The 23,977-nt window shown below is 37.2% G+C and overlaps 1 protein-coding gene across 9 annotated transcripts in view; it reads left to right on the top strand.

Annotated features, from left to right (window-relative positions):
- Nucleotides 1-23,977, top strand: part of FBXW11 (F-box and WD repeat domain containing 11) — a 130,823-nt gene that overhangs the window by 20,643 nt on the left and 86,203 nt on the right. For 5 of the 9 annotated variants that reach the window (XM_082456465.1, XM_082456464.1, XM_082456463.1 and 2 more), the window contains one exon: nucleotides 16,088-16,189. The exons of the other annotated variants lie outside the window; for them this stretch is intronic. In XM_082456465.1, the coding sequence (XP_082312591.1) occupies nucleotides 16,088-16,189 (102 nt within the window). The remainder of the gene's footprint in view (nucleotides 1-16,087; nucleotides 16,190-23,977) is intronic. 9 annotated transcript variants of the gene reach the window in all.

The raw sequence follows: 23,977 nt of genomic DNA on the forward strand, positions 1-23,977 counted from the left end.
TCTTCACTGCTGATTCTAGATCCAGGTGCATTTGGGGAGTGGCAGAAGGAAGTCACCAGGGTGAGGAACTTCTGAGTTTGTTGTGGCTGGGGCAGTGCCGCCCTTTTGTGATTGAAATGGCCATTTTTGTTAGAAGCCAGCTGCAGGAGTATCTGCTTTATTCAGCAGACTGTCTGTGGCAAGCTTAAGCCAGGTCACTGCTCTGGCTTGCCCCTGGCTCCCTGTGCTCTTTATGAAGCACGTTAGGATCCGTCTCGACTGGCCTCACTGACAGCTTCAGGGACACTCACTCCTACTAGCCTTTGCTGCTTTGACCTAGGAAGTGAGGTTCTGCTGGGAATTCTTCTGCTTTTCAGGTAGACTTTTCTTTGTTTACGTGCAGTGAACCCTGTTTCCACAGAAACCGCAGCCTTGGCACCTCTGTCTTCCTCCTGAGTCTTGTCTATTTTTGCTCTTTTTCACCCTAGCTTTCCATACTTCAGTCACAGTGATTTTCTCCCACCCCTTCCTCCAGTGCACCAGATTCTGTCTTGACCTAACAAGCATTAACGTCTATTATTTGTTATCAGGGAGGCTTCACCCTTAACTCCTTTCTTGCCCATTTAACCTCTGCTTGTCCTTTAGAGCTGAGTTCAAGCATCAGTTCCTCAGGGGTTGTGTCTGGGCCCCCTAGGTACCCCTACAGGTTAGATTCCCTTTGTCATATTATTACAGCATTCAGTTCTTTTTCTTCACAGCTGTTAACATAATTGTAATTGATAAATGTATTGCGTAATCCCCCACTAGACAGTCAGCTTCTTTATTAAGAAGGTAACCTCCATGGGGACAAGGATTATGTCTGTCATGTCATATTCAGTTCATAGCATATTCCCAGCATCTAGCACAGTGCATGCCATACAATTGCCCAGTTGATTGAATGAAGGAATAAATTTAGGAGGGCAAATGAGAATTAACCATCTTGTATCAGAAGTTTATATGTACTTTTAAAATGAATACATGCACTCCATTTAATGCTTGGTGTTTTCTGTTTCACTATCATCTCTTAGTTTTAAATGACTTGGTCATGAAAATTAAGCTGTTGGCATCAGTGACTCCTTTCAGAAGATCAAAAAGCATCCCTTCTCTCCCTCTCTGCCTCTAAACCAGACATTGACTTCTGATCTGTCCAGATAGTAATACTGCAGCTGTCATTTTGAAGGATTTGTCAGCTGCTGTAAACTGCTAACCTTTCCTTTCCTCCCCCCTCCCTTTTTATTTTTGTGTGTGTGTGTGTGTGTGTGTGTGTGTGTGTGTGTGTGTGTGATTAATAGGATCACTATTACTGGGAGTTGCTTCCTTAGGTCAAGTAAATTTAGTAAATGCTGCATGTAATCTCCTCCTCTTAGAAATTCTCTTGGTAATTGTCATTTTAATAATATGTTTCCCAGCATTTCCCAAACTTTCTGACTCCAGAATCCTTCTCCTCCTTTATTTTGGTTCAAAACTGATACAACCCAAGGCTCTTTACTATTTTTGTGTATTTCACCCCAACTTCTTTTATTCACCAAGGGTTCTCTTATCACTCTGCCAAAGTAAGGAGGGAGGGAACTAACACTCGTTAAATGCCAGATTTACATCTACTATTCCTTTTAATCTTCACCATAACCTTGAAAGATAGGCTTATTTTCCACATTTTAGCATGTGAGGAAATGGAGACTGGAGAAGAGAATTATTTTTTTGCTCAAGGTCACATAGTGATTCTTTCCCTCTCTTTCTTTCTCTTGTCCTCCCTCCCTCCCTCCTTTCCTTCCTCCCTTCCTCCCTTCCTTCCTTCCTTCCTTCCTTCCTCCCTTCCTCCCTTCCTTTTTATCTCTACAAAGCCTTGTGCTCTTTCCCATCCCTGCCTGGGGTAAGAAAAGAAAAACTCTTCTGATTATTTTAGATTCCGCACCTCTAGCTATCACCTTAGCTTGAGGAGTGTTAGGTGGCAGCTTGGGACTCTTAAAAGTGCCAGAGACTCTGGAGCAGCAGGGTTTCCAGGTTGTAGGTGGGCAGCAGCAGATTGTCAGTATTTGGGGAGATTGAGAAGAACAGGGGAAACCTTGCCTGCCCCTGCCCAAATTGCCTCTGTAAGCCCTCATGCTTCCTTTCCTCCCTCATTCTGTGCTTAACTCATTCTCCCCAGTTCCAGTCTTTTCTCCTTTGTTGGAGTTCTGTTGATAGATTAGCTTTTTATCAATAGTGCAGTAGTTAATATTTATTGAGTGCCTGCTTTGGATGTAGCAGGTGCTGTACTCCTCGAAACAGCTGGCTTGCTTAAGGTCACATAGTGTGAATCTAGAATCTTAACCTACCTCTGCCTAAGTGTTTTTTTTTTAGTCTTAATAATTTTTTTCCTAAGGGAAACCTACCCTAAGCAATGAAAATCTGTGAAATCATGGGTTTGATGTGCTAGCTGTATATTTGTTATAATGTATTTAAATTAAATGTATAGCTATTAAACATTAAAACACCCTTACGTGTCACCAGAAATCACCTTGAATACTAAACCTTGGGAAACATTGCTGTAGTCTACCCTTTTAACTTTATTCATTCATCCATCCATGAATAGTTCAGTATGTATCTGTAAAAGATGTGGACTTAAAAACAAAAAACTGATAAAAACAAACACATATAGAGCACATAGTTCCATTATTATACCTAAAAAACTAACAATAATTCCTTCATATCAAATAGTGTTTATATTTGCTTAATTGTCTCACAAATAATTTTTAAATTAATCGTCGTTACTGTTTAGAACAGTTTTAGATTTGCAAAACAATTGAGCAGGTAGTACAGAATTGTCATATACACCCCCTTCCCCTGCATAGTGTCCTCCATTATTAACATCTTACATTAGCGTGGTCATGGGCTGCTATTGACGCATTATTATTAACTATAGTCCACAGTGTATTCAGGTGTCTTTAGTTTTTACCTCATGTCTTTTTTCTGCTCCAGGATTTCATCCAGGATCCCACCTTACATTCAGTTGTCGTGTGTTCTTAGGCTCCTCTTGGCTCTGTCATTTTCTCAGACTTTGTTTTTGATGACCTTGACAGTTTTTCGGAGCACTGGTCAGGTATATTGTATTGCCCTCTGTTGGAATTTGTCTTGTTTTTCTCATAAAGTCTCTTAGTAGTTGGTTTTTTCAGTTCAGGAGACAGAGTTGGTTCACACATTGCATATAGTTAATAGTCTCTCAAATCTCTTTTAATCTATAAAAATTGCCTCTCCCATCTTTTTTTCTTGCTATGTATTTATTGAAGAAACTGGATTGGTCATTTGTTCTGTGTAACTTCCCCAAATTTGGATTTTGCTAATTATGTTCTTATTAGGTCTACATATTCTGATCTCATTTGTATTTCTTATAAATTGGTAATCACATCCAGAGGTTTGTTGGATTTAAGTTTAGTGTGTTTCTCTATCAATTAACAAAATAAAACAACAATCAAAATTCATGCTGTGTCCACTGTGCTATGGTGCTTTCTTACTTTTGTGATATTCTCTCTCCTTTCCAAGTAAGTGATTCTTGAAGAAATACAGAACTTCTTGCATTTGCAGTTTTCTGAGTTAAAAACTGCATAATTTATTGACAGCTGATAGAGAAGCAGTCACCTGGCTGCAGGAATATCCACATGTGGTTGTCAATTTTGCCAAGGACAGTGATGACATATTTTATGGTATTGACTATCAGTATTAGAGTTTTATTCCTATAGTTTTTAAAATTTTCAACTTTTTTCTTTTTCTCAGTTCAGAAATGTAATGACTTTTGCTATTGTTAGTATATACTTAAACCTTACTTTATTTCAAAAAAAAAAAAGAATTTGAGTGATTACAATGACCCATACAGTGTAGGAAGATAAAAAGAAAATAAGTGGATAAATGAAGATGAAAGGAAAAAATAAATGTAGTAAAATAAGATAAAGGAAGGGTTAAAGTTATGCAAAAATGCATAGAATAAGGTTAGTTGTTACAGGAGGGGCATAGGTTAGGCGCTGCTTGTAAATAGTAATATTCTGTGTCTGTAGCAGTTTGCAGGACTTTTGTAATCTTAGATGATAAATATATTCCTTGCTCTAAGGTTATTTATTTATTTGGTGCTTGTACTTGGTACTACCAACCTCATTGCTTATTTGGAATTAAATGCCTATAAAGCGGTGGGTCAGGTTTCTCAGTATTGGGTATCCAGAGCTCCTTGGAAAATCAGGACTCATTTTTTTCTGTTATACTTTCTTTCTGCATTCTTCTTAGTGTTTTGTTTAGTTTACCCTGTTACATATTTTTTTCTTTCTCTAGTATCTGTGTTATAGCAGGAATGGGATATTCTTAGAACATTTTGTTTTGAATACTTTTAGTAGAATAAAATGACTTCCTAGGAAAATAAATATAAATTTAAGAATGTTTCATCTGCAGAATGTTCTTTGTCTTTAAGACCTTGGCCATGGCAAATACGTTTTTGGCTTTTGCCTGTTTTATTTGAACTAAATATTTAAGGTTTGTTATGATTTTTTTCCAGTAGAAAGTGTCAGAAAACCCAACTCAAAACTGGTTTAAGCTGAAACAGGGAATTTATAATTTGAAAAATCCAGAGGTAGATGTGGATTCAGGTTTCTTCCTCAGAGTGAATGTAGTACCTCCTAGAACCAGCTGTCCCTTGTGGTAGCATGAGGGCAGTTCCAGCTTTCATCCTCTTATGTTCATGCTCAGTGGGGAAAGAGATTTCTTGTGGCTCCCGTAGAAGTCCTGGATTCAACTTGGAGTATGTGCTTATTCCTGAATCAATTACTGTGATTAGGTGATGTAGTCAAGAAACAAGTGTCCACCATCAGCCCTTTAAAATTACAACATTACATTCTTCTCTAGCCTCTGAATCAAATTTTTGCTTTACATGTAACCTTCTGGACTTTACATGTTAATTATTTGATAAATTAGCAAATATTTATTGAGTTCCTACTCTGTACAAGTGCTGTGAGGACCTGAAAGCATTACATTGTAAATTGGTAAATTGTCTTATCAATTGCTTGTATTACTTTATTTTTTATAAATTATTTTGGAAATACAACACCTAGTTTATTTGGAAATAAAGTACAAATTTTATAGGAAAATTTAGTACTTTGTGTTTTCCTGTGGTTTATAGACCAATTTTTGGTTTTTGAATTTGATTATTTTCAAAATAAAAGTAAATATCACCCTTTCAACCTTTTTTGCTTGCATCCCAATCTTGGTAGCTGTTTTTATTGTTTCTCTTTAGACTTTTAATTCGTCGATTAAAAGAAATGTGGATCATGGAATATTTTTTTTGTCTTAAATGCAGCAAAAAAATGCCCGGATGAGATTTGTCTTCTGATCCTCCTCTCAATTCTGTATTTTCTCAGAGTTAATAAAAAATTTATTATGATGGTGACATCTGTGTTCTGTGCTTTGTAGAACACCTTGACTGACCACTTATAGCTGAGTCATACATAAAGTTATTAAAACAATGGAGCTTAATAGCGTTTTTGACAAAGAAGTCCAGTATCTCTTAAATTGATATTGGGCCTTTACATCTTGACTTCATTACTTCCTTTGTGTGAGAACTTCCAGAGTGTTGTAGTCTACCTGTGTTCATATGTACTCCTGCACAAAGGTCTGTAACGTATAGGTTGACCTTATCATAGCATGTGTCTCACAGCAATTATCTGCTGTTGAGACTAGGTACTTTCAAGGGGGTACATACCAAAAGCACCTCGTGAGATATTTAGAAGACCTGGGCTAGAAAAACATTTTAAGAAGATGGACAAAATGCTCTCTGTAAGGTCCCTTTCAGCTCCAGAATTTAATGAAATCTCTGGCTTCAAGCGGTAAGAACTCCCCTTACCCAGTTGCCTGCAGAAAACAGTGTGAAGGGAATCAAAGACAGCCTTGCTGTGCAGCAGGCAGCAGGAATCCTTACTAAGGCAGTCCTAGCCCCCGGCTGAAAGACAGATTCATTTGTTCTTAGAGCCCAGTGGATTGTGAGGCACAAAACTTCATTCTTATTTGAAACCAAGGTCTGCTTAGGATATGAGAACAATGGGGATTAGATGAGAAAGTAGAGCAAATGCAAAGTTTACTATACATTTAATTAAGGGTTGATAAATCCCTGTATATCTGTTAGCTTGGACCACTCACTTTCATGCTATTCCTAGCTTAAAGAAGCAAACTTTTGATTACGATCTTTTTCTAGATCCATCCCTCTGTGTGTGTGTGTGTGTGTGTGTGTGTGTGTGTGTGTGTGTGTGTATAAAATTTTAAACATTGAGACTCTACTAACTTGGAATATGTGTTTCTTTGGAATGGGGGCTGGGTTAGGTCTCTGAAAATAAATGGGTATTCGAGAAATGAGCAATGTTTAGAAAATATTAGAGGGCTTGTTTAAATGGTGCAAGGTTTGATTTCAAAAGATTTCTTAGCAGGACCAACTTTCGTTCGATAGGTACAGTGAGACAGGAAGCATGTTAGATAGTGGAAGCTTTGAAAGTCTTTGGAAGTGATTTTTAAAATACCATTAGTTAGTGGAGGTTTAGTTTTAATACTCTTGAAAGCAGTGAAACTGCATTTCTTTGAAGTATTTTATACTTTAGGAATTTAGCCATTTATCTCCCTTTAGTGAACTGGGAAATCATATAGCTTTATTTCCAGAAATAATTTTGATACCAGAATATTTGGTTTTCAGAATTCTTGTGTTGTCTGTTGAAGCATTTAGTATACTGGCATGTTCAGTAAACTTTTTGAATGAATAATCAGTTTAAATGAAAGAGTTAAAGTAGGATTATGATGTGGTCTGACTATAATTGTCAGACCTATTGAGAGTAGATGCAGTAACATTCCTTAAGCCATCTTTCTGAAAGTGATATTTCTTCCTAGAAAAAATGAGAGTGTCCATTATATCAGGGGAAAAAAAGTTTCCACTTTCTGTATGTTCTATTTTTTTTTTTTTTTTGGCTATGCCGAGCGGCTTGTGGGGTCTTAGTTCCCTGGCCAGGGATCGAACCTGTGCCCCCTGCAGTGGAAGAATGGAGTCCTAACCACAAGACTGCCAGGAAATAAACTCTAATGTTCTTTTTAAAACATGATAAACTTTGCACTCTCTTACATGAAAGTAGGGTAAGGATTTTGGTTCAGTACTGATATTATAGGGTAGTCAGATCTTGTTGTGTAGGCACTTCCAGAAATTCTCTGATTAAAGCTTTTTGGCTTGTGAGAGTTGGTAGAAGGACGAGGAAGGGGTGCTGCCAGCACCTGTGTCTGGAATGGTAAAGAAGGGGAGGTTGGACTGACTCAGGGTGGGGCTGGTGCCCTGGTATAGATAATGAGAGCAGATGTCTCTTGGTTCTCAGATGATGTCTACAAAACAAGGTGAGTTTTTAGTTCTTGCACCTGGAATTCTTTTCAGGTGTCATGCAGTGTGGAGTATGGATTGTCAGATGTTTAGAAGTGGTAGCCTCCTAAGACAACACTGTTGGTGAAGAGTTTTCTCTGGCTGGGTATCCTCAGCTATTAGGGTAATGTCTTTGTCACCTCAGAGTGCAACCAAACTCTGATAGCTAGCTTAACCCCACCTGCTCTCCACATTCATTGGAGAATGGGCTTGAACCAAGGGAAAAGTTGCTAGGACCAGAACTCCAAGTAATAGTGTGGAAATGCCAGTTACTGTGTTTTGAGGTGGCCTGGAGGAGAAAGGAGTGAGAAACTTGTATACTATATTGCCAGTTTTATATTGGCTGCATCTGAAAAACTATGGTAGACAAAAAGAGTAAAATAAAAATCACCTGTATTTAATTCTGTATCCTATATGTGTTTTATTAAATAAAATGAGATCATAATATAATTTAAGTCCTGATTTTGTAGCCTTTATTCACTTAAGTTTTCTTGAACTTTTTTCATTGTATTGTAACTTCCTTTTCTTATGTAACTTACTTCTAGGTCAATAAATATACTCCTATAAAAATGATTTTTATTTGGTGGAAACATTCTGTCTTCTGGATGATCTGTAATTTATTTAACCAGTCTATTGTTGGGCATTTTTTCCTTTGCTATTATGACAGTCATGTGATGAACATCTTCTTAGCTATATTTTTGGACATATCTTTATTTTTTCCTGTGGTATAATTCCCTACATATGAAATTGCTGAATCAATGTTGTGCACTTTTTTCAAGTCTTGAGTATGTATTGATAAGTTGCACACGAGAGGTTGTACCAGTTACGCTCCCATCAGCAGTATAGATGAGTGACAAGCGGATAAAATTTGAAAGTAAATCAGAGGAAAACTGCTGCTTTAGGGAGTTTAATGTCTAGCAAAGGAAGTGACAGGTAGTATAATTCAGGGAAGAAAGTAGGGATTTTGGAGTCAGAGTTGCAAGTCTGCTACTTTTGACCTCTGGCAAGTGGTTTGATGTCTCTGATCCTTAGTTTCTTCCTCTTTAAAACTAAGATACCTGTCTGTCCAGAGGTGGTGTGACAGTTAATGAGATCACGATAGCTGTACAGTGTCTGGCACATAGTAGGCACTCTGAAAATACAAATTTGCATCTCCTTCCCAAATTATCCTTTTTTTGTAAATTTCATTTACATTTAACATTTTTTTATTGAAAATGATATTAAATTTATAGTTTATTGGTCTCCCCTAGTCCTGAAAAATGTTCCTAATTGGACCAGAGATGCTAACTGCCTAAAGGCTCAGATGTGCTTAATTTAACTGTTGTTTAATTCTCTGCTGTCTCAGGATTTGTGGATCTTGGATAAACCCCATTGGGATTGGGTTCAAGCTGATCTGACCTGGAGCTCGCTAGGGGAATCTGTTCCTTATTGGCAACTGAACCTCAGACAGGTCCTAGTACAATTGAGGACCCATGTGGCTATGCCGGAAATAGATTATTTTGTTACATCCTGTTCTCTGTCATGCTGCTTTGAATAGAGATTCTGCTTCCCCCTTCATACATCTAATCCTTCCTCTCCCCAGCTTCTGTTAGAGTGCTGAAAAAACGTGGTGACAGTTTTGAGTCATGAGTGGTAGTTGTGAAGTGGACAAGGATGATTTTTTTTCATTTGAAATTACGCAGGAATAAGCTGTTACCGTTTTGATGCTCACAGCTGTTTCTGAAGGTCACTAGGTAAAATATTTTTCTAGCACTCAGCATTTTAACGCATTTTAAACCACAGGTATTTGAGATAGACTCAATTAATTCTTGGGAAAAGAATTTGTTTTTATTTAAATTGTCAAGTTACTATTTGTAACTTATAACAACTTATATAACTAGTTATATAATTAAACAAAAATAAAGCATCACTTAAAATTATACAATGTAGTATTAAAATATTATTATAAGTACTAGATGTTCATTGGAGAAAAATTAGAAAATATGGATGAATAGAAATTATAAAAGAAAAATTAGAGGGCTTCCCTGGTGGTGCAGTGGTTGAGAATCTGCCTGCCAATGCAGGGGACGTGGGTTCGAGCCCTGGTCTGGGAGGATCCCACACGCCGCGGAGTGACTAGGCCTGTGAGCCACAATTGCTGAGCCTGCGCGTCTGGAGCCTGTGCTCCGCCACAGGAGAGGCCACGATAGTGAGAGGCCCGCGCACTGCGATGAAGAGTGGCCCCCGCTTGCCACAACTAGAGAAATCCCTCGCACAGAAACGAAGACCCAACACAGCCATAAATAAATAAATAAGTAAGTAAGTAAGTAAGTAAGTAAGAAAGAAAAGAAAAATTACCCTTCATCCCTCTACCAAAGAAAACTGTGAAGATCCATTTTAGTTTTGGGTTCTGGTATCTTATTTTAGATAATCATATAAGATGAGATATTTGGACATTGAAAGTTTTGGGGTTTTTGTTTTGTTTTTAGTAGTAGGATCTAAGGAAAGTTTGGGCTCTGGCTTTGAATCCTGATTCCACTACAGTTTGGTTGGGTTTGCGTCTCTAAAACTTGGCAGAAAGTAAATTTCAGTTTTCCTCATTCTTATCCTTTTTTCTTTTCTCATTCCACTGCCTCCTTCTCCCCATTCCCTTTTCTTCCTTTAACATATATCCCAGCCTGAAAATACCCTGTGGTGCCTTATCTATAAATATGTAGTTCTACAGTACAGTTGCTAAGAATTAAAGCATTAACGTTCTTGGTTACATGTCACATGGTTACTGTCAAATTCTGTTATAATAAAATACCATTATAAGGAGATGAAAGCCTTTCACACATTGAGGCATGGACCAGTGTTCAGTTCTTTAAAACACTTTGGAAAATAGCTTTAAACTATGAATTAACAAAAGTTAATCAGGTTGTAGAATTTATAATTCTACAACCTGATTATTATGGTTCTTAGTTTTAAAAACAATACAATTATTTGGTGAGAGTTTGCTATTTCTTGTAGGCTGCCATCAAACATTATAAGAGCAGAAACCTACATTGTGACTCTTAGAAGACACTTTTAAAAGCTTTGTGGCCCTGTTTTCATTACAACTACTGCAGCTTCTTGAAAAGCAACAGTCTGAGAATTCAGACACAATAGGATAGTTCCTAATTTGGATTAACTTTAATTCTTGCTTTATTTGCTTTGAGATGAGGACAGCCTCCAGCAGAAACTGAATGGATACTCTGTAGCTTTCACATCTAGGTTTAGAGGGCTGGAGTTTCATAATCTCCTTGAGCCCACCTACTGTATCATTCTTCAGGACCAAATCCCCACTCCTGGATAGAGATTCCCAGTGGAGAGCGTGTTATCGCCAAGTGATTACTATGAAATAGATCTTTTCTCTCATTCCTTCTGTATTTGGTAGCTCCCATTTCATTATCATGGCACTCTTTGTATTATGGTGGGAGTTTTATTGGAAAAAAATTGACTTTAGACATGTACTTCCAAAGGTAAGTGTTGGCTCTTGTTTCTACTCTTTGTAGCCCAGCTGAAAGAAATTTGCATTAGTTGTAAAATAAAAATGAGGGGCTGTCTTTAGGCTCTCTAATAGACTTATCTTTCTAACTTCTCTTTAATGTTATGCTTCACTCCAGCTGCCAAAGGTCATTCCTCTGCTTAAAAGTTTAATAGTTGTCTCATCATTGTCTCTAGCAATGGTTTGAATGTTAAAGTTTTTGATGTCTCATTTGAAGGACTTAAACCATTCTAAACACTCTGATTTCACAATATTTATAAAAACATATACAGGTTTTGTATACTGTTTACTTCCTTTCTTTATCATTGGGTTACTGTTGAGCCAACTTCTTTTTTCTCTATTCTTGCATGTGGCAAATGTTCCCCACATGTTCTAGAGAACAGCATCTTTCTTTGATGCTTGCTTGAATTGGCTTGGCTTTGGCTTGATATTATGCTTTATCTCCTACCTCTTAGTCTAAGAACCTCACCCCCACACTTGCCAGTGTGTTGCATGACCTGCTTCTGTTCCTCTGACACATATTGTTGAAGCAGTAGGTATACTGAATTGCAGGGAAAAAAAAAAATCTCATACACGTTGATAAAAAATTGGACCACACACCTGGGAAGGATTGGCTGTTTACTGGTGAGCTATAGCACGCAGCCTAAGAGCTGTTTTCCTGCAGGATGAAGTCTCAAGTTCGATAGAATGGTATAGGGGAGTCCTCTGTGATTTGGCCCCTCTTTATCAGGCTTTCCTCATCTCACACTTAAATACTTTAGTCATGCTAAATTAATTGCAGATACTTGAATAGGACTGCCATTTCTTAGCTATTTGGCTTTGCTTAATGCTGTTTATTTTGCCGGAAATGTGTCTCTCTCTCTTTTTCCCTTGGCTGCCTCCTACTCATCCTTTATGGCTTAGTTCAGGCATTTTCCTCCTTTGGGTGTGTTAAGACTGTGTGTGTGTGTGTGTGTGTGTTTGTGTGTGTGTGTGTGTGTGTGTGTGTGTGTATTTACATGGCACATTCTCAAAATTCCCTCCTGTAAGCTGCTGGAGGAGAGAGAGAATGTCTACATTGCGTTTCTGTCTGCAGATATAAGGTCAGGTAAGTTTTTTGTTGAATGGAATAGTATTTAAGCCCCTCAACTTGCTTATCTCAATCGTGATGATAGAAGAAGCTGGTAATGGTTCTGTGGAAAGAAAAAAATTGGGATTTATAGGGCATATTTCTAAATCAGAGTGACATTAGAGAGACGATTAACATAAAATACCTCTTTGAGTAGCTTTTAAAAGAATTGCCTCTTTGAGAAGGAATCAGGGCAAGATATTCAAAACAATTCCATCTAGACACAGACCAAAGTTAGCTTTTGTGAGTTCTTCTTAAAGCTAGCCAATCAGAGGCAAGGTGCTTGCAGCCACTTTTCCCTTTTGATTTGTGGTTCCTATGGCAATAGGAAGAGAGCCTAGGACATTTCCCTCCTACCTCTTTTAATAACTTTTTGCTTTTGAAAAATGCCAAAAGCTATTATTCTTTTTGTCTTATAGTGTTTCTCAGCATGGTGGCCCTGATTTTGGTTTTTGATTATACAGTGGGTATGACAAAATTAATAAACACTATCAGTTTCCTTGATTAATGTTATTTTCTTTGGCTATAGAACATACAAATATAATCAGTCTAATTGGGTATTTGCTGTTGATGTTAGAATCCCATGTGAATCATTTCCTGTTCTCTGTGAACAACCCTAAATTAGAATATTGGTCATTACAAGTAGCTAAATGTGAAATTAAAACAAACATTTCTTAGGGGTTTTCTACCCCTGAAAGGCCTCTCTTAAGCATCCCCATTGTGATCCCTCTGGGTTTCTCTTGAGCTCCAGGCTGAAGTCTCAAGAGGAAAGAGGCTTAGCTTGTATTGTTGTTAGCTTAATACGTAGGTCAATAAGTGTTTGTTAAAATTGGTAAATACCCACGGTATCAGGGTAAATTCTTCAGACATATTTTAACAATGAGATAGTGTTCCAGAAGTTTAAAGATAGACCACTGTTAGCTTAAAAAAAAAAAAAAAGAAAAAGAGAGATAATAGTCTGCACTGTGATTATAGCTTATATGAAGAAATCTTTACATTATTCAGTTAAAGAGTGATGGATAATAGTTATTCCACAATAGTCAACATGGATTTTCAACCAGGTCCCAAAGTTTAAAATTAGCAGCTTTAAGAATCAATTACTGCTTGTGGTCAGAGCTGTATTTTAATGCTCTTAGGTTGATAAATATGGAACTTTTATGTTTAGCCATTATTTTCAAATTAGATCAATGTCCTCTTGGACCATTAGACCTAAGAGGAGCCTTATTTAGATGAGCAGGTATAGACTTTATTAAAAGATGGATGAATTTCCTAGAGTGGCATTTTCTGTTGAGTAAAGACTATTTTTCAGCACTGTGCTTGGTTGTTTAGCTTCAGGGTAATTGAGTGTGAAAGTAGGGCAGTTCTAATACTTGTTATGAACACTGGCATCACTCTCTTTACCCCGAAGTATCTTCCATGGATGTTATAAAGATAAGTTCTTGGAAACTGGACCCTCGAAGGGTCCTTTAAAAATCTTTTTCTGGCTATACAGGTTCAATATCAAGTTTTAAAAAATACTTGTAATAAACGTTTAATATTTTGAAATTAAGTTCTTAGAAGTTTTTCTTTATGTTGTTTTCCATATTCTTATAAGTATTAATTCGATCATTAGATGATTAGGAAACCTTGGGAAGATCATTACTTTTCTTCTTCGGGCTTTAGTTTCTTCACTTCTGAAATCAGGGGTGGAAGTTTGAACTAATTGGTCTTACAGTTTTCACAGTCTATGATTCTTTGATTTATTGAATGTGAAAATTGGTCCTTTTTTTTTTTTTTTAAGTTCTGGATCTCAAGTTATTAGCAGAATCTAATCAGGGTACAGTACGTTATGCCTTCATGGTTTTTACCCTTTGAGGGAAATACATGTTAAACCTTGCAGAGGGAATCTGTTTTTAGTGAATAAATGAAAATTGATTTGCAGATGAGCTTTGGTGTTAATTTGGTATTAGTTGCTGAATACAAGTATAATCCTTAAACTCTATTCTCAGATCTGAGTGATTCTGTGATTTGGATAACTACAAAGATTCCAAAAAAGAAACTTAACTTGAGCTATGAGGATGTTGGAAGTTTATTTAAATTAAATAATGTGTGTGATCTGTGTATACATACGTAATGTGTTTGGGCCTTTTCTCTGCCCTAAACATTTTGCTAGGTATCTCTGGATAGAGAGAGTTTGTTGTAGTAAAAAGAAAAGATGTTTGCTTAAAGTCAGGCAGGATTAACTTCTAGTCCTAATTCTGCCATCAATTAGCCCTTGTTTTCTTGTACCTTGGACAAGTTGCTGTTTCAACAAATCAAGCTCTCCTTGCCTGGTCTTTGGTTTCCTCATCTGTAAAATGGAATAATACTTGTCTTACAAGGGTTTTTGTGAGGGTTTACTATGTCAGCTGTCTAGCATATAACAAGAGCTTGATAAATGGCAGCTATTTTCATTATATTATACAAACATTTATTCAGCATCTTTTATGGCACTCTATGAAAGTGTTGGAGTGGCAGAATATGTGTGACTGGAGTATCAGTGATATACTTTACTATATTGGCTATGGGAAGCTTTGAAATGAAAGCACACTATTGGAAATGTATGGCATGTTCATTGTTACCAAAAACCTGCTCAGTTTTTTTATTCCATTTGAGTCTTCTGGTTTTGTATTCTTTAAATACCTTTTCTAAATAATCTCAATACTCTAGTTACATTATAGGTGAGATATAACTAGAAAGTACAGATGCTGGATAGGAAGGAATCAGGTCTATCTGATTTCAAGCATAGTGGACTTTGTTTGTATTATAGTCGGGGTAACCATAGAATTTATCTACCAAACCAGAATACTTTGAAGAGTGAAAGTTATGCTGGGACCAGTGTAAACCTGGACTGTCCCAGGAAAGTGAGTATATTTAACCATCCTAATTATAGCTAGAATAAACAAGTTTATGAGGTTGGGTCTGAGGCTTCTGCAGTATTTTGGTTGAACCCAAACACCCACCTTCAGGTTTGGTTTTTTTTTTTTTTTGGCATGATTATTGATTTTGCCAGAGTAAGTTAATTGACCTTAGGTCTGAAAAAGTACTTATTGAATACCATAAATAATCTAATGGTTTAAAAATACTAGCCATAATGCATATGTTTATATTTTACTTTTTTTCTTAATTCCCTTAAAACCAGCAAGCTCTTGAAAGAGGAATGGGAATGGGTAAATGAAAGAAGCTTTTAATTCTTACTTGTGTCAAATGAACTTTGTAAGCAAAGTCCAAAATGAAAATCATGATTATTCTAAAGTTTTTTTCCTTTGGGAAGGCAGAGATGTGGATGACACTCAAAATCAGATGCGTTTTTATCAGCTCTTTTATTTCCTGTATCTATCAGTCAATCTATCGCTTATCTTTCTTGTTCTTTTTGCCTTATGTCTCTAGGTCTCCTGTAATTTTATTTAGGGATGTGCAAAAGTGTACGCAGATGATAAAATTTCAGGTGATCAATGATAATAGAGGCATCATAGTCTTGTGGAATGAATGTGGGCTTTCATAGCAGCCATCAAGGTTTGAAATTCTGACTCTCCCCTCCTTTGCTGTTTGTCCTTGTGCAAATGACTAACCTCTGAGCCTCAGTTTCCTGACACTGTGGTGTGGGAATTAGAGAACACATTTAAAGTGCCTGGCACATGGTAGGTGATGTAATGATAGCAATTATAATTACATGACATAGACCAAAAACCATTACTTTTATGAAGTTAGAGTGACAGTCTCACCATAATCTTGTTTTGCACTCAAACTTTACAGTTCCCTTTAGTGGTTTTCATTTAAACATTCTTTCTCTCCCTCTTGATTCTGTTCACTGTATCCTGAGGAGTTAGTGGTTGGCAGCAGAAACCTCCTTTCCGTAGGACAGAAAGTGGGCCCTCTCCCAAGGTTTCAGTAAGTTTTGTTGGACTACCACCCCTGACCTCCAAGCTGCCAAGGGTGCACCCCCTGCCCAACTAACATTCAAGTTGCCTGTGTGAAGGAGTGATTTGTTGCGGCCTCTAACTGCTTCTTCTCTTCCTTCCTTTTTGTCATCCTGCAGTGTTCTGTGCCAAGGTCTTTGTGGCTAGGCTGCGCCAACCTGGTAGAGAGCATGTGCGCACTGAGTTGCCTGCAGAGCATGCCCAGTGTCAGATGTCTCCAGGTGCCTCTCTTCTTTCTTGTTGTAAATGTGTTTTTTACGTATACCATGAACATTTGTTGAAACTTGCAGTAGTGTGTTTAATCCAATGTTAAGTCTGCTAAATGTTCTGTGTAACCCTCTGCTTTCCTCCAGCCTGGGTGCCCCACATGGAGGAGTTCATGCCAGGAGGGGCCCTTCTGAGCAAATGGGTCTTTGGCTGGGCCCTGTTCTGCTCCTCTTTTTCTGCTCCTGCTTTTTATCCCCCCAACCCCCACCTTGAAGCTGTGATTCTCATGTTTAATAGCTGTGCATGTACCCAAACAACCTTGACATTTTCCATTTGGCTACTTTCAACAGTTCTTTGTTGAGTTGGGAGGATTTCATAATTCAAGTGGTGATTTTTCTATTTTGAAACTCATCTTTTTGGCTTGCTTTCTCTCCCTCCTTCCATAAAGGAGTGGAGAAAGAATCACTAATGGTACAAAGCCTCAAATTGAAGCTTATAAAGATCACGGCTTTATGCTGGCAATAACTATCAGTTTGGGCCACCTCCCACACCTGTCCTTAGGGTACACCCAGTTTTCCAGGCCGAGGCTGGCAGAGAATTCCACAGATAAAAGTAAAACTCTTTTGGGGTGTGGGAGGGGTTGCTCCAGAAAAAAGCTATTAGCAGGAGTGCAGCTGGACTGACCTCACTTGTTGGGATGGATTTTAAGAGAGCCAAGGCAGAAAACATTGTGACTTTATTGGGGAAGCTCTGTTTAGAGAAAGCATGTATTTAATTTAGTATGGTTTCAGTAGCAGTATTCAGTTTTCATCACTGTATATTCCAGACAGTTTGATATATCTTTAAAAAGCAATATTGAATTCCTGGCATCCTGTTGAGACTGCCCTGTTTTAGGAAAACACTGTAGAATCAGGAAATGAATTAGAGGGATATTATTGATGGTATGGGTGACTTTACTGTTCTCAAGGTTATCTTTCTATTCATGTTTACAGTCTTTAAATGGAGCTGGGGGGGCCAGGAAGGAGAAAAATTTCCTTCATATTGGGATCATGCTTTTTATTTGCTTATGAGCAAACATTCTGAGCAGCATTGGTGTGGTTATTGATTCAGATTGCTTTCTTTAGAAAACTGTGCTGGAACCTCACTAACAGAGAGGTTAACTAGAGAGTGAATTTAATGTAAGATCCAGCTGTCTTAGGGTCAGTATAAAAAGTTGGGTTACAACTCTTAGGGTCCAGGGATTGGGTGTTTCAGCGATGCTGCAGGGTTATGTATGTTTATCCTTGGAAAAGCGGCTTCCCTGCATGTGATGTACCTTTAACAAAAATGTTCTTGAAATAGCAGACATTATTGCATGTGCTCTCCTTGGTGCTAAATAATGGATATTTGCATTATAGTAATAGTGTACATCTTTGTCTCTATTTCTCTGAAGATGCTTACTTGAATGTTTCAGTTTGCTTTTTAGTGGACTGCTCTAGTTTTTTTTTCCAGAAATTTAAGCAGGCGAAGAATTGTAGCTGTTAATGAGGTCTGGATGTGCAGATTATTTTTATTGCATTCAGTTAAAAGTAATTGACCGATGGAAGGCATTATTCAATATATTTTAGTAACAGTATTGTGAATTCTCTGGAGGTGGGGTGAGTGGGAGGAAATATGGGTTCCTACCTTGTTGAAAATGGAAACCCAAATGTGTTAAAAGTTCTTCTTTGACTCATCCCTCCCAGTGAAAATCATTTAAGAGAAAAAATGTAAACTTTGCCTTGATTGGACCTTGAAATAAGGTGAAATATTGAATGATATTCACTGAAATGTGAATGGAACAAATATTGTCTTCAGAGGTGTATTAGGGAGTTTTATTTACTTAGGTTTTTATTTTCTTTAGTTTATGATAGAGTATGCAGCACAGTAAAGTGAAATATGTACTCAGCTGATTGAAATTAGCAAATCATTACTCTATTTTGTTCCATTTGTGAATGGAAAGTAAACATATGTATATGAACCCGGAAGACTTCCTTTCTCTCTCCCCCTTGGTTTTACATATTATTTTAACACTAGTGTTTCTCCTTTCTACCTCCAGTATCCAAACAAGTGCTAAAACTTAGTGATTAAAATTTAATTTGGGTATGAGCTTTTTCAAAGAATGCCTTTTGTTTATTTGCTACATCTTAGGTTTATCACAAAGATGACTTTTGCTTCACATTGCATGCCTCTCAGCAAGCCCATATTAAGAAGAGAAGGAACAGGCTACCCAAAGGGCCTGGTTGACTTTGGTGGGGCTCTGGAGTTGCATGAAAGGGCCTCCCTTAAAGTTACCACATTGGACCCATGAACAGTTGCATCTTTAGCCAGTTAGCCTATCTATTGATATATGGCTGAATTAGTGTACCTTCTGAAAAGCAGGAGTAAAGATAGTACTGTAGTTCCCTTTAGGCATAGTTTCTGCCACCTGTGAGAGGGGAAAAGGAATAGTAAAGACTTAAAAAATTAAAATCACTCATTCACCTCAATAAAACTGTTAAAAAAAATCACCACCAATTGTACTTGGGGCTTCACATATATTAGCTTTGTGACAACCCTATGAGATAGGTATTATTATTCCCATTTTTTCAGATGTAGAAACTGGGTCTCAGAGGTGATATGTGTGATTGGACCCAAGTTAATCTTTACATATCTGTGAAGTGGTGGAGCTAGCATTTGAACCCAAGATTTGCATGATTCCAAAATTGGTTTTCTTTCCTCTACACTGGAATGCTACTATTTCTAGAGTTTTCCATTTTAGTTTTGTTTGTGAAAACTTTACTATTGCGATATCCAGTGTGTGGCTTGTTTAGTCATTATCTGAAAATAAAAAAAGAAAACCTGCCAAATATCTATAGTGGGGGAAATTGCATTCCCTTTGCCAAGCTGAGCCCTCCTGAATCCTAAAGCTAGTGAGTTTCCTGAGTGGCTTTTCTGAAAATTCAATTCCATGAATATTTACTGAACAGTTGGTATGTGCCAGGGCCTGTACTGGTGCTGGGTATATAAAAAGATGAGCAATACAGACTTGTTCCCTGTTCTCAAGGAACCCATTGTAGTAAGCAGACCTGTGAACAAAAATCTAGACTGAACCACAAATGAAGTCCCTGTATGTGTGTGTGTGTGTGAGAGATGAAATTCTGAAGTTAGCCACATACACACACACACACACACACACATATACATGGAAATATACACACACATACATACATACTTTTAAAAAATGTGAAACACTTTGGGCTTCCCTGGTGGCGCAGTGGTTAAGAATCCGCCTACCAACGCAGGGGACATGGGTTCGAGCCCTAGTCCGGGAAGATCCCACAAGCCGCGGAGCAACTAAGCCCATGCACCACAACTACTGAGCCTGCACTCTGGAGCTCGTGAGCCACAACTACCAAAGTCTGCGCGCCTAGAGCCCCTGCTCCACACCAAGAGAAGCCACCGCAATGAAGAGTAGCCCCCGCTCGCCGCAACTAGAGAAAACCCGTGTACAGCAATGAAGACCCAGTGCAGCCAAAATAAAAAAAAAAGTGAAACACTTTGAACTAGGACTAACCCTCAACATTTTTTAGAACAGTTGAACTAGAATATCTTGTTGTCTCTGAACTAACCTGAACTGAATCAATATTTTAGTTGGTTCAGATAACCAGATTCAACCAGTTGATTGTTACATCATATAATCAAGAGTTCAGACCATGTATGTATGTATCATATATATGATAATATAATTATCATATAGGTATCATATATATATGACTATATATGTATTATTTATATATATGTATCATTTATTTTCCACCTTCTTTTTAAGTGTTGGGCCCTAGGTACTAGGTTATCTCATTTAATCCTTTATGGAGAAGTTATCTATCTTGGCTTCTTTGTATACGAAGTTATGGAATTGAATTGACTTGCCTAAGGTTACACATTTATTTAAGTGGCAGAACTAAGTTATGAACCTAGGTCTGGATGGATAACTGCAAAGCCAGTGTTCTGGTCACCATGCTGTAGTGACCTTAACCTGGCAACTGCCATTTTTGGGTAGAAACAATTACCCTTTATTTATTTATTTACTTTTAAAATACATTTATCTATCTGTCTGTCTATCTATCTATTTACGGCTGCGTTGGGTCTTCGTTGCTGCTCGCGGGCTTTCTCTAGTTGCGACGAGTGGGAGCTACTCTTCATTGTGGTGTGCGGGCTTCTCATTGCGGTGGCTTCTCTTGTTGTGGAGCATGGACCCTAAAGTACGTGGGCTTCAGTAGTTGTGGCACGCAGGCTCAGTAGTTGTGGCTCGCAGGGTCTAGAGCACAGGCCCAGTAGTTGTGGCGCACGAGCTTAGTTGCTCCGCGGCATGTGGGATCTTCCCGGACCAGGGCTGGAACCTGTGTCCCCTGCATTGGCAGGCGGATTCTTAACCACTGCGCCACCAGGGAAGTTCCTCCTCTTTATTTTTAACATTAAAAAGTTGAAAGCTAATGCACCTGGAATGTAGAGGTTCCATGTAGTGAACTGACAAGTTTTCTTGGGAATGCCATTTGCAAGCTCTCAGTTGGGAAGAGTGTTAGTGATAAGCTTTTTTAAAGAGTTGGACTGATTGCTTGAAATGACAGCAGAGGTCATGTGAATCAAGTTTTAGTGCCTCTCGTCTAGCTCCATTGTGGATAGTGTTGGGCAGTTATTAATAGAACTTCTTGACATTTGCCTTTCTTGTTTCTTTTCTTTTCAATATATATAGTGAGACACACTGGTTTGAGAACACTGCAGTTGGAACTTAACAGCTACCAACGTAAGAGAATATTTTTTAGAGAAGGGAGATAGCTTGGTAGAAAGAATCCTGATTCTGGAGAAGACAAACTTCAATTCTAGTCTTCTGCCTGATGCTTAATAGCTTTGTGACACTAGGCAAGTTACTTAATTTTCCTGACCCACGGTTTCCTCATCCTTTACATGGAGATAGTTATATCTGTCTGTCTGAGGTAGAGGGGAGATAACAGCTACACCTTACCAGCTGCTTGCTGTTGAGGAACGAAAATCCATTTCTTTCATTGCTTGCCCCTGGTTCCCTATTCAAGAAGAGGGAATTCCAGTCTTAGAGTCCAGGGCAAGATAAGAATAAGATAAAAGACTGGGCATATGATATGATATGGCCCCTGCTGTCAGGTGTTCTTGTTTTGTTCAGGGCTGTCTCCTAAGGTCACACATGGCTGTTCCAACTCAATGTCTCTGTCTTTTTTTTAATGAGCGTTGGGGATTTATTATTTCTTGTTCATTATTCTGTTGCACTCTAGGGCCAATAATGTGAAGGTGTGGAGTAACCTTTCAGTGGTAGAGTGTAGTATTTTATGATCGTTAAAAAACACATTTTTTTCCCTGTATAAGAAAATTTACAAATATAGTTTTTTAAGGAAAAAAAAAAGAATCCATTGGTAACCTCACCACCCAGAGAGAACATTTGTTGCTGTTTTAAGGTCTGTCTTCCTCCTGCCTGTTGGGCAGGGAGGAATTCATCAAATTGTGCAGGTTCTCTTTGTTATTGTGGCGATGAAAATGATTATAAGAATGGTGTTTTAATGTCCCATGGAACCCCAGAGTGTGACTTTGGAGTCACTAGAAGGATAATGCCTCTCTCACTTACTCACCTGGAATAGCTCTGGATTTATCTGTATTATATAGCAAAACTCTTAGTAAGATTTTATGTGAAAAATTCTATGGAAATTTCTAAACACACAAAAAAGTAAAGCGATCCATTCAACTCAGCCTTGAACAGTTTTCAAAATTATGCTATTCTTAGTCCAACTTTCTCTTTCTTGAACTTTGTTTTTTTCTGGGGCATTTTAAAACAAATCTAAGATAGCTTTAAAAAAAAGGAGTTTGACAAATCACTGTTTTATGTCAGCGAAAAAAAAAATATAAAAAAGTTTCAAAGAATAAAAAAATAGTACAACTGGTACCGAAGGTTATAAAAGACATGTAAAGTTTCCTTTGAACCCAGGTCTCACTTCCCAAAGTATCACTTCTGAGTTTCCCATTATCCTTTAGACAGAAACTTAAAAAAATAGAAATAGAACCATATTATACATATTATTTTTCAATTAATAACTTTTTCAATTAGTAAGATACATTGCCCATCTTTCCATATCAGCATATAAAATCATATAAACCCTGTTCTTTTTTACGGATGCAATAATATTTCATCATATTGGCTTTATCATTTAAAAATATATGTATATCCCGTTCCCTATTAATGGAACTTTAGGCTTCAGTTTTTTTTCTGTTATGGCACTTTGCTAATTTCAGTGAACATATCCCTTTAGGCTTGCATGATTATGTCTGTAGAATAAATTCCTAGAAGTACAGTTGCTTGATCAAGGAGTATCAGTGTTTTATTATTAAATTGTCTGTATACAGAAAAGTGATAATCTCTCCTTTCCATCCCCCCCCGCAACAAATGTTAACAGTTAATGTTGTCTACCGTTGCATGTTTTGGTTTTTTGTTCATAGGATGATGATGTAGCCAACAATTACTGGGATTTTCCCTCTTTATTTACTTACTGTCATATGGCAGACATGTCCCCAGGTTTTGTAAAGTCTGACTCTTTCACCAGTGGAAATTTCACCAACTTTTATCATCCATAGATTTGGGGGCAGTGAGGGCGAGGAGTACATTTTTTTTTTCTTCTTTGAATTATAATATATGTGTAGAAAGTACAGAAATCTTAACTATATAGCTCAGTGATTTGTTACAAAACGGGCAGTGATTTATTTTGATAGGTGAGGCTAAATCATTTTCATGGAGGGTGAACCAGTTTATAATCTAGTTTATTTCTATAAGCTCTGGATATCATTTAAAAATGTTTAAGGTTTACTTTAAAAATATTATTAAAAATAACCTATACTTGTTCCAATTTAAACTAATAATAAAAAGTGACAAATAGTAACATGATAAATTAAGACTTTCTACCATCATTTAAAAATCACTGCGTAATATTCCATTTAATATATATATTACTGATTTTAAGAAACCTTCCCTTCCTTGTCAAGACTGCTTCCAATTTTTGAGACATCCATGTTGAGAAGAACATCACTGTAGCTAAGTGTTTGTATACTTCTGTGATTATTTCTTTAGGTGAAAGAATGTGCACATTGAAACACTTAAGGTTGCTAAATTGTACTTTTGACAGGCTGGCTCAGATTATACTCCTAAAAGCAGCGGATGAGAGAGTCCCTTTTTATATGCCTTAGCTGGCATTGGATAATTTAATTTTGTATTTTTTTGCCATTCTGATAAATGAAAATGTTAAAATACATATTTATTTATTGGCCATTTCTACTTCTTGTTTTATGAGTTACCTCTTCATACCTTTTCTCCATTTTTCTAAAATGACTTTTTAAAAAAAAATCTTAGTTGTAGGAATTCTTTATATATTAAATACAGTAACTCTGTCACTTATTGCAAGTGTTTTCTCTAGTTTTACATTTGCCTTTCAGTTTTGTTTATAATGCTTTGTGCTTTGAAGAAGGTTTTGAAAGAAATTTTTACTCTTTATATAATCATACTTATTCTTTTTTCTTTTTTAAATGTATTTTTTATTGAAGTACAGTTGATTTATAATGTGTTAATTTCTGCTGTACAGCACAGTGACTCAGTTATACACATTTATACATTCTTTTTTATATTCTTTTACATTATGGTTTATCCCAAGATATTGAACGTATAGTTCCCTGTGCTATACAGTAGGACCTTGTTGTTTATCCATTCTGTATGTAATAGTTTGCATCTACCA

This window comes from Balaenoptera physalus, assembly GCF_965194825.1.
Source record: "Balaenoptera physalus genome assembly, chromosome: 3".
Taxonomy (NCBI): domain Eukaryota; kingdom Metazoa; phylum Chordata; class Mammalia; order Artiodactyla; family Balaenopteridae; genus Balaenoptera; species Balaenoptera physalus.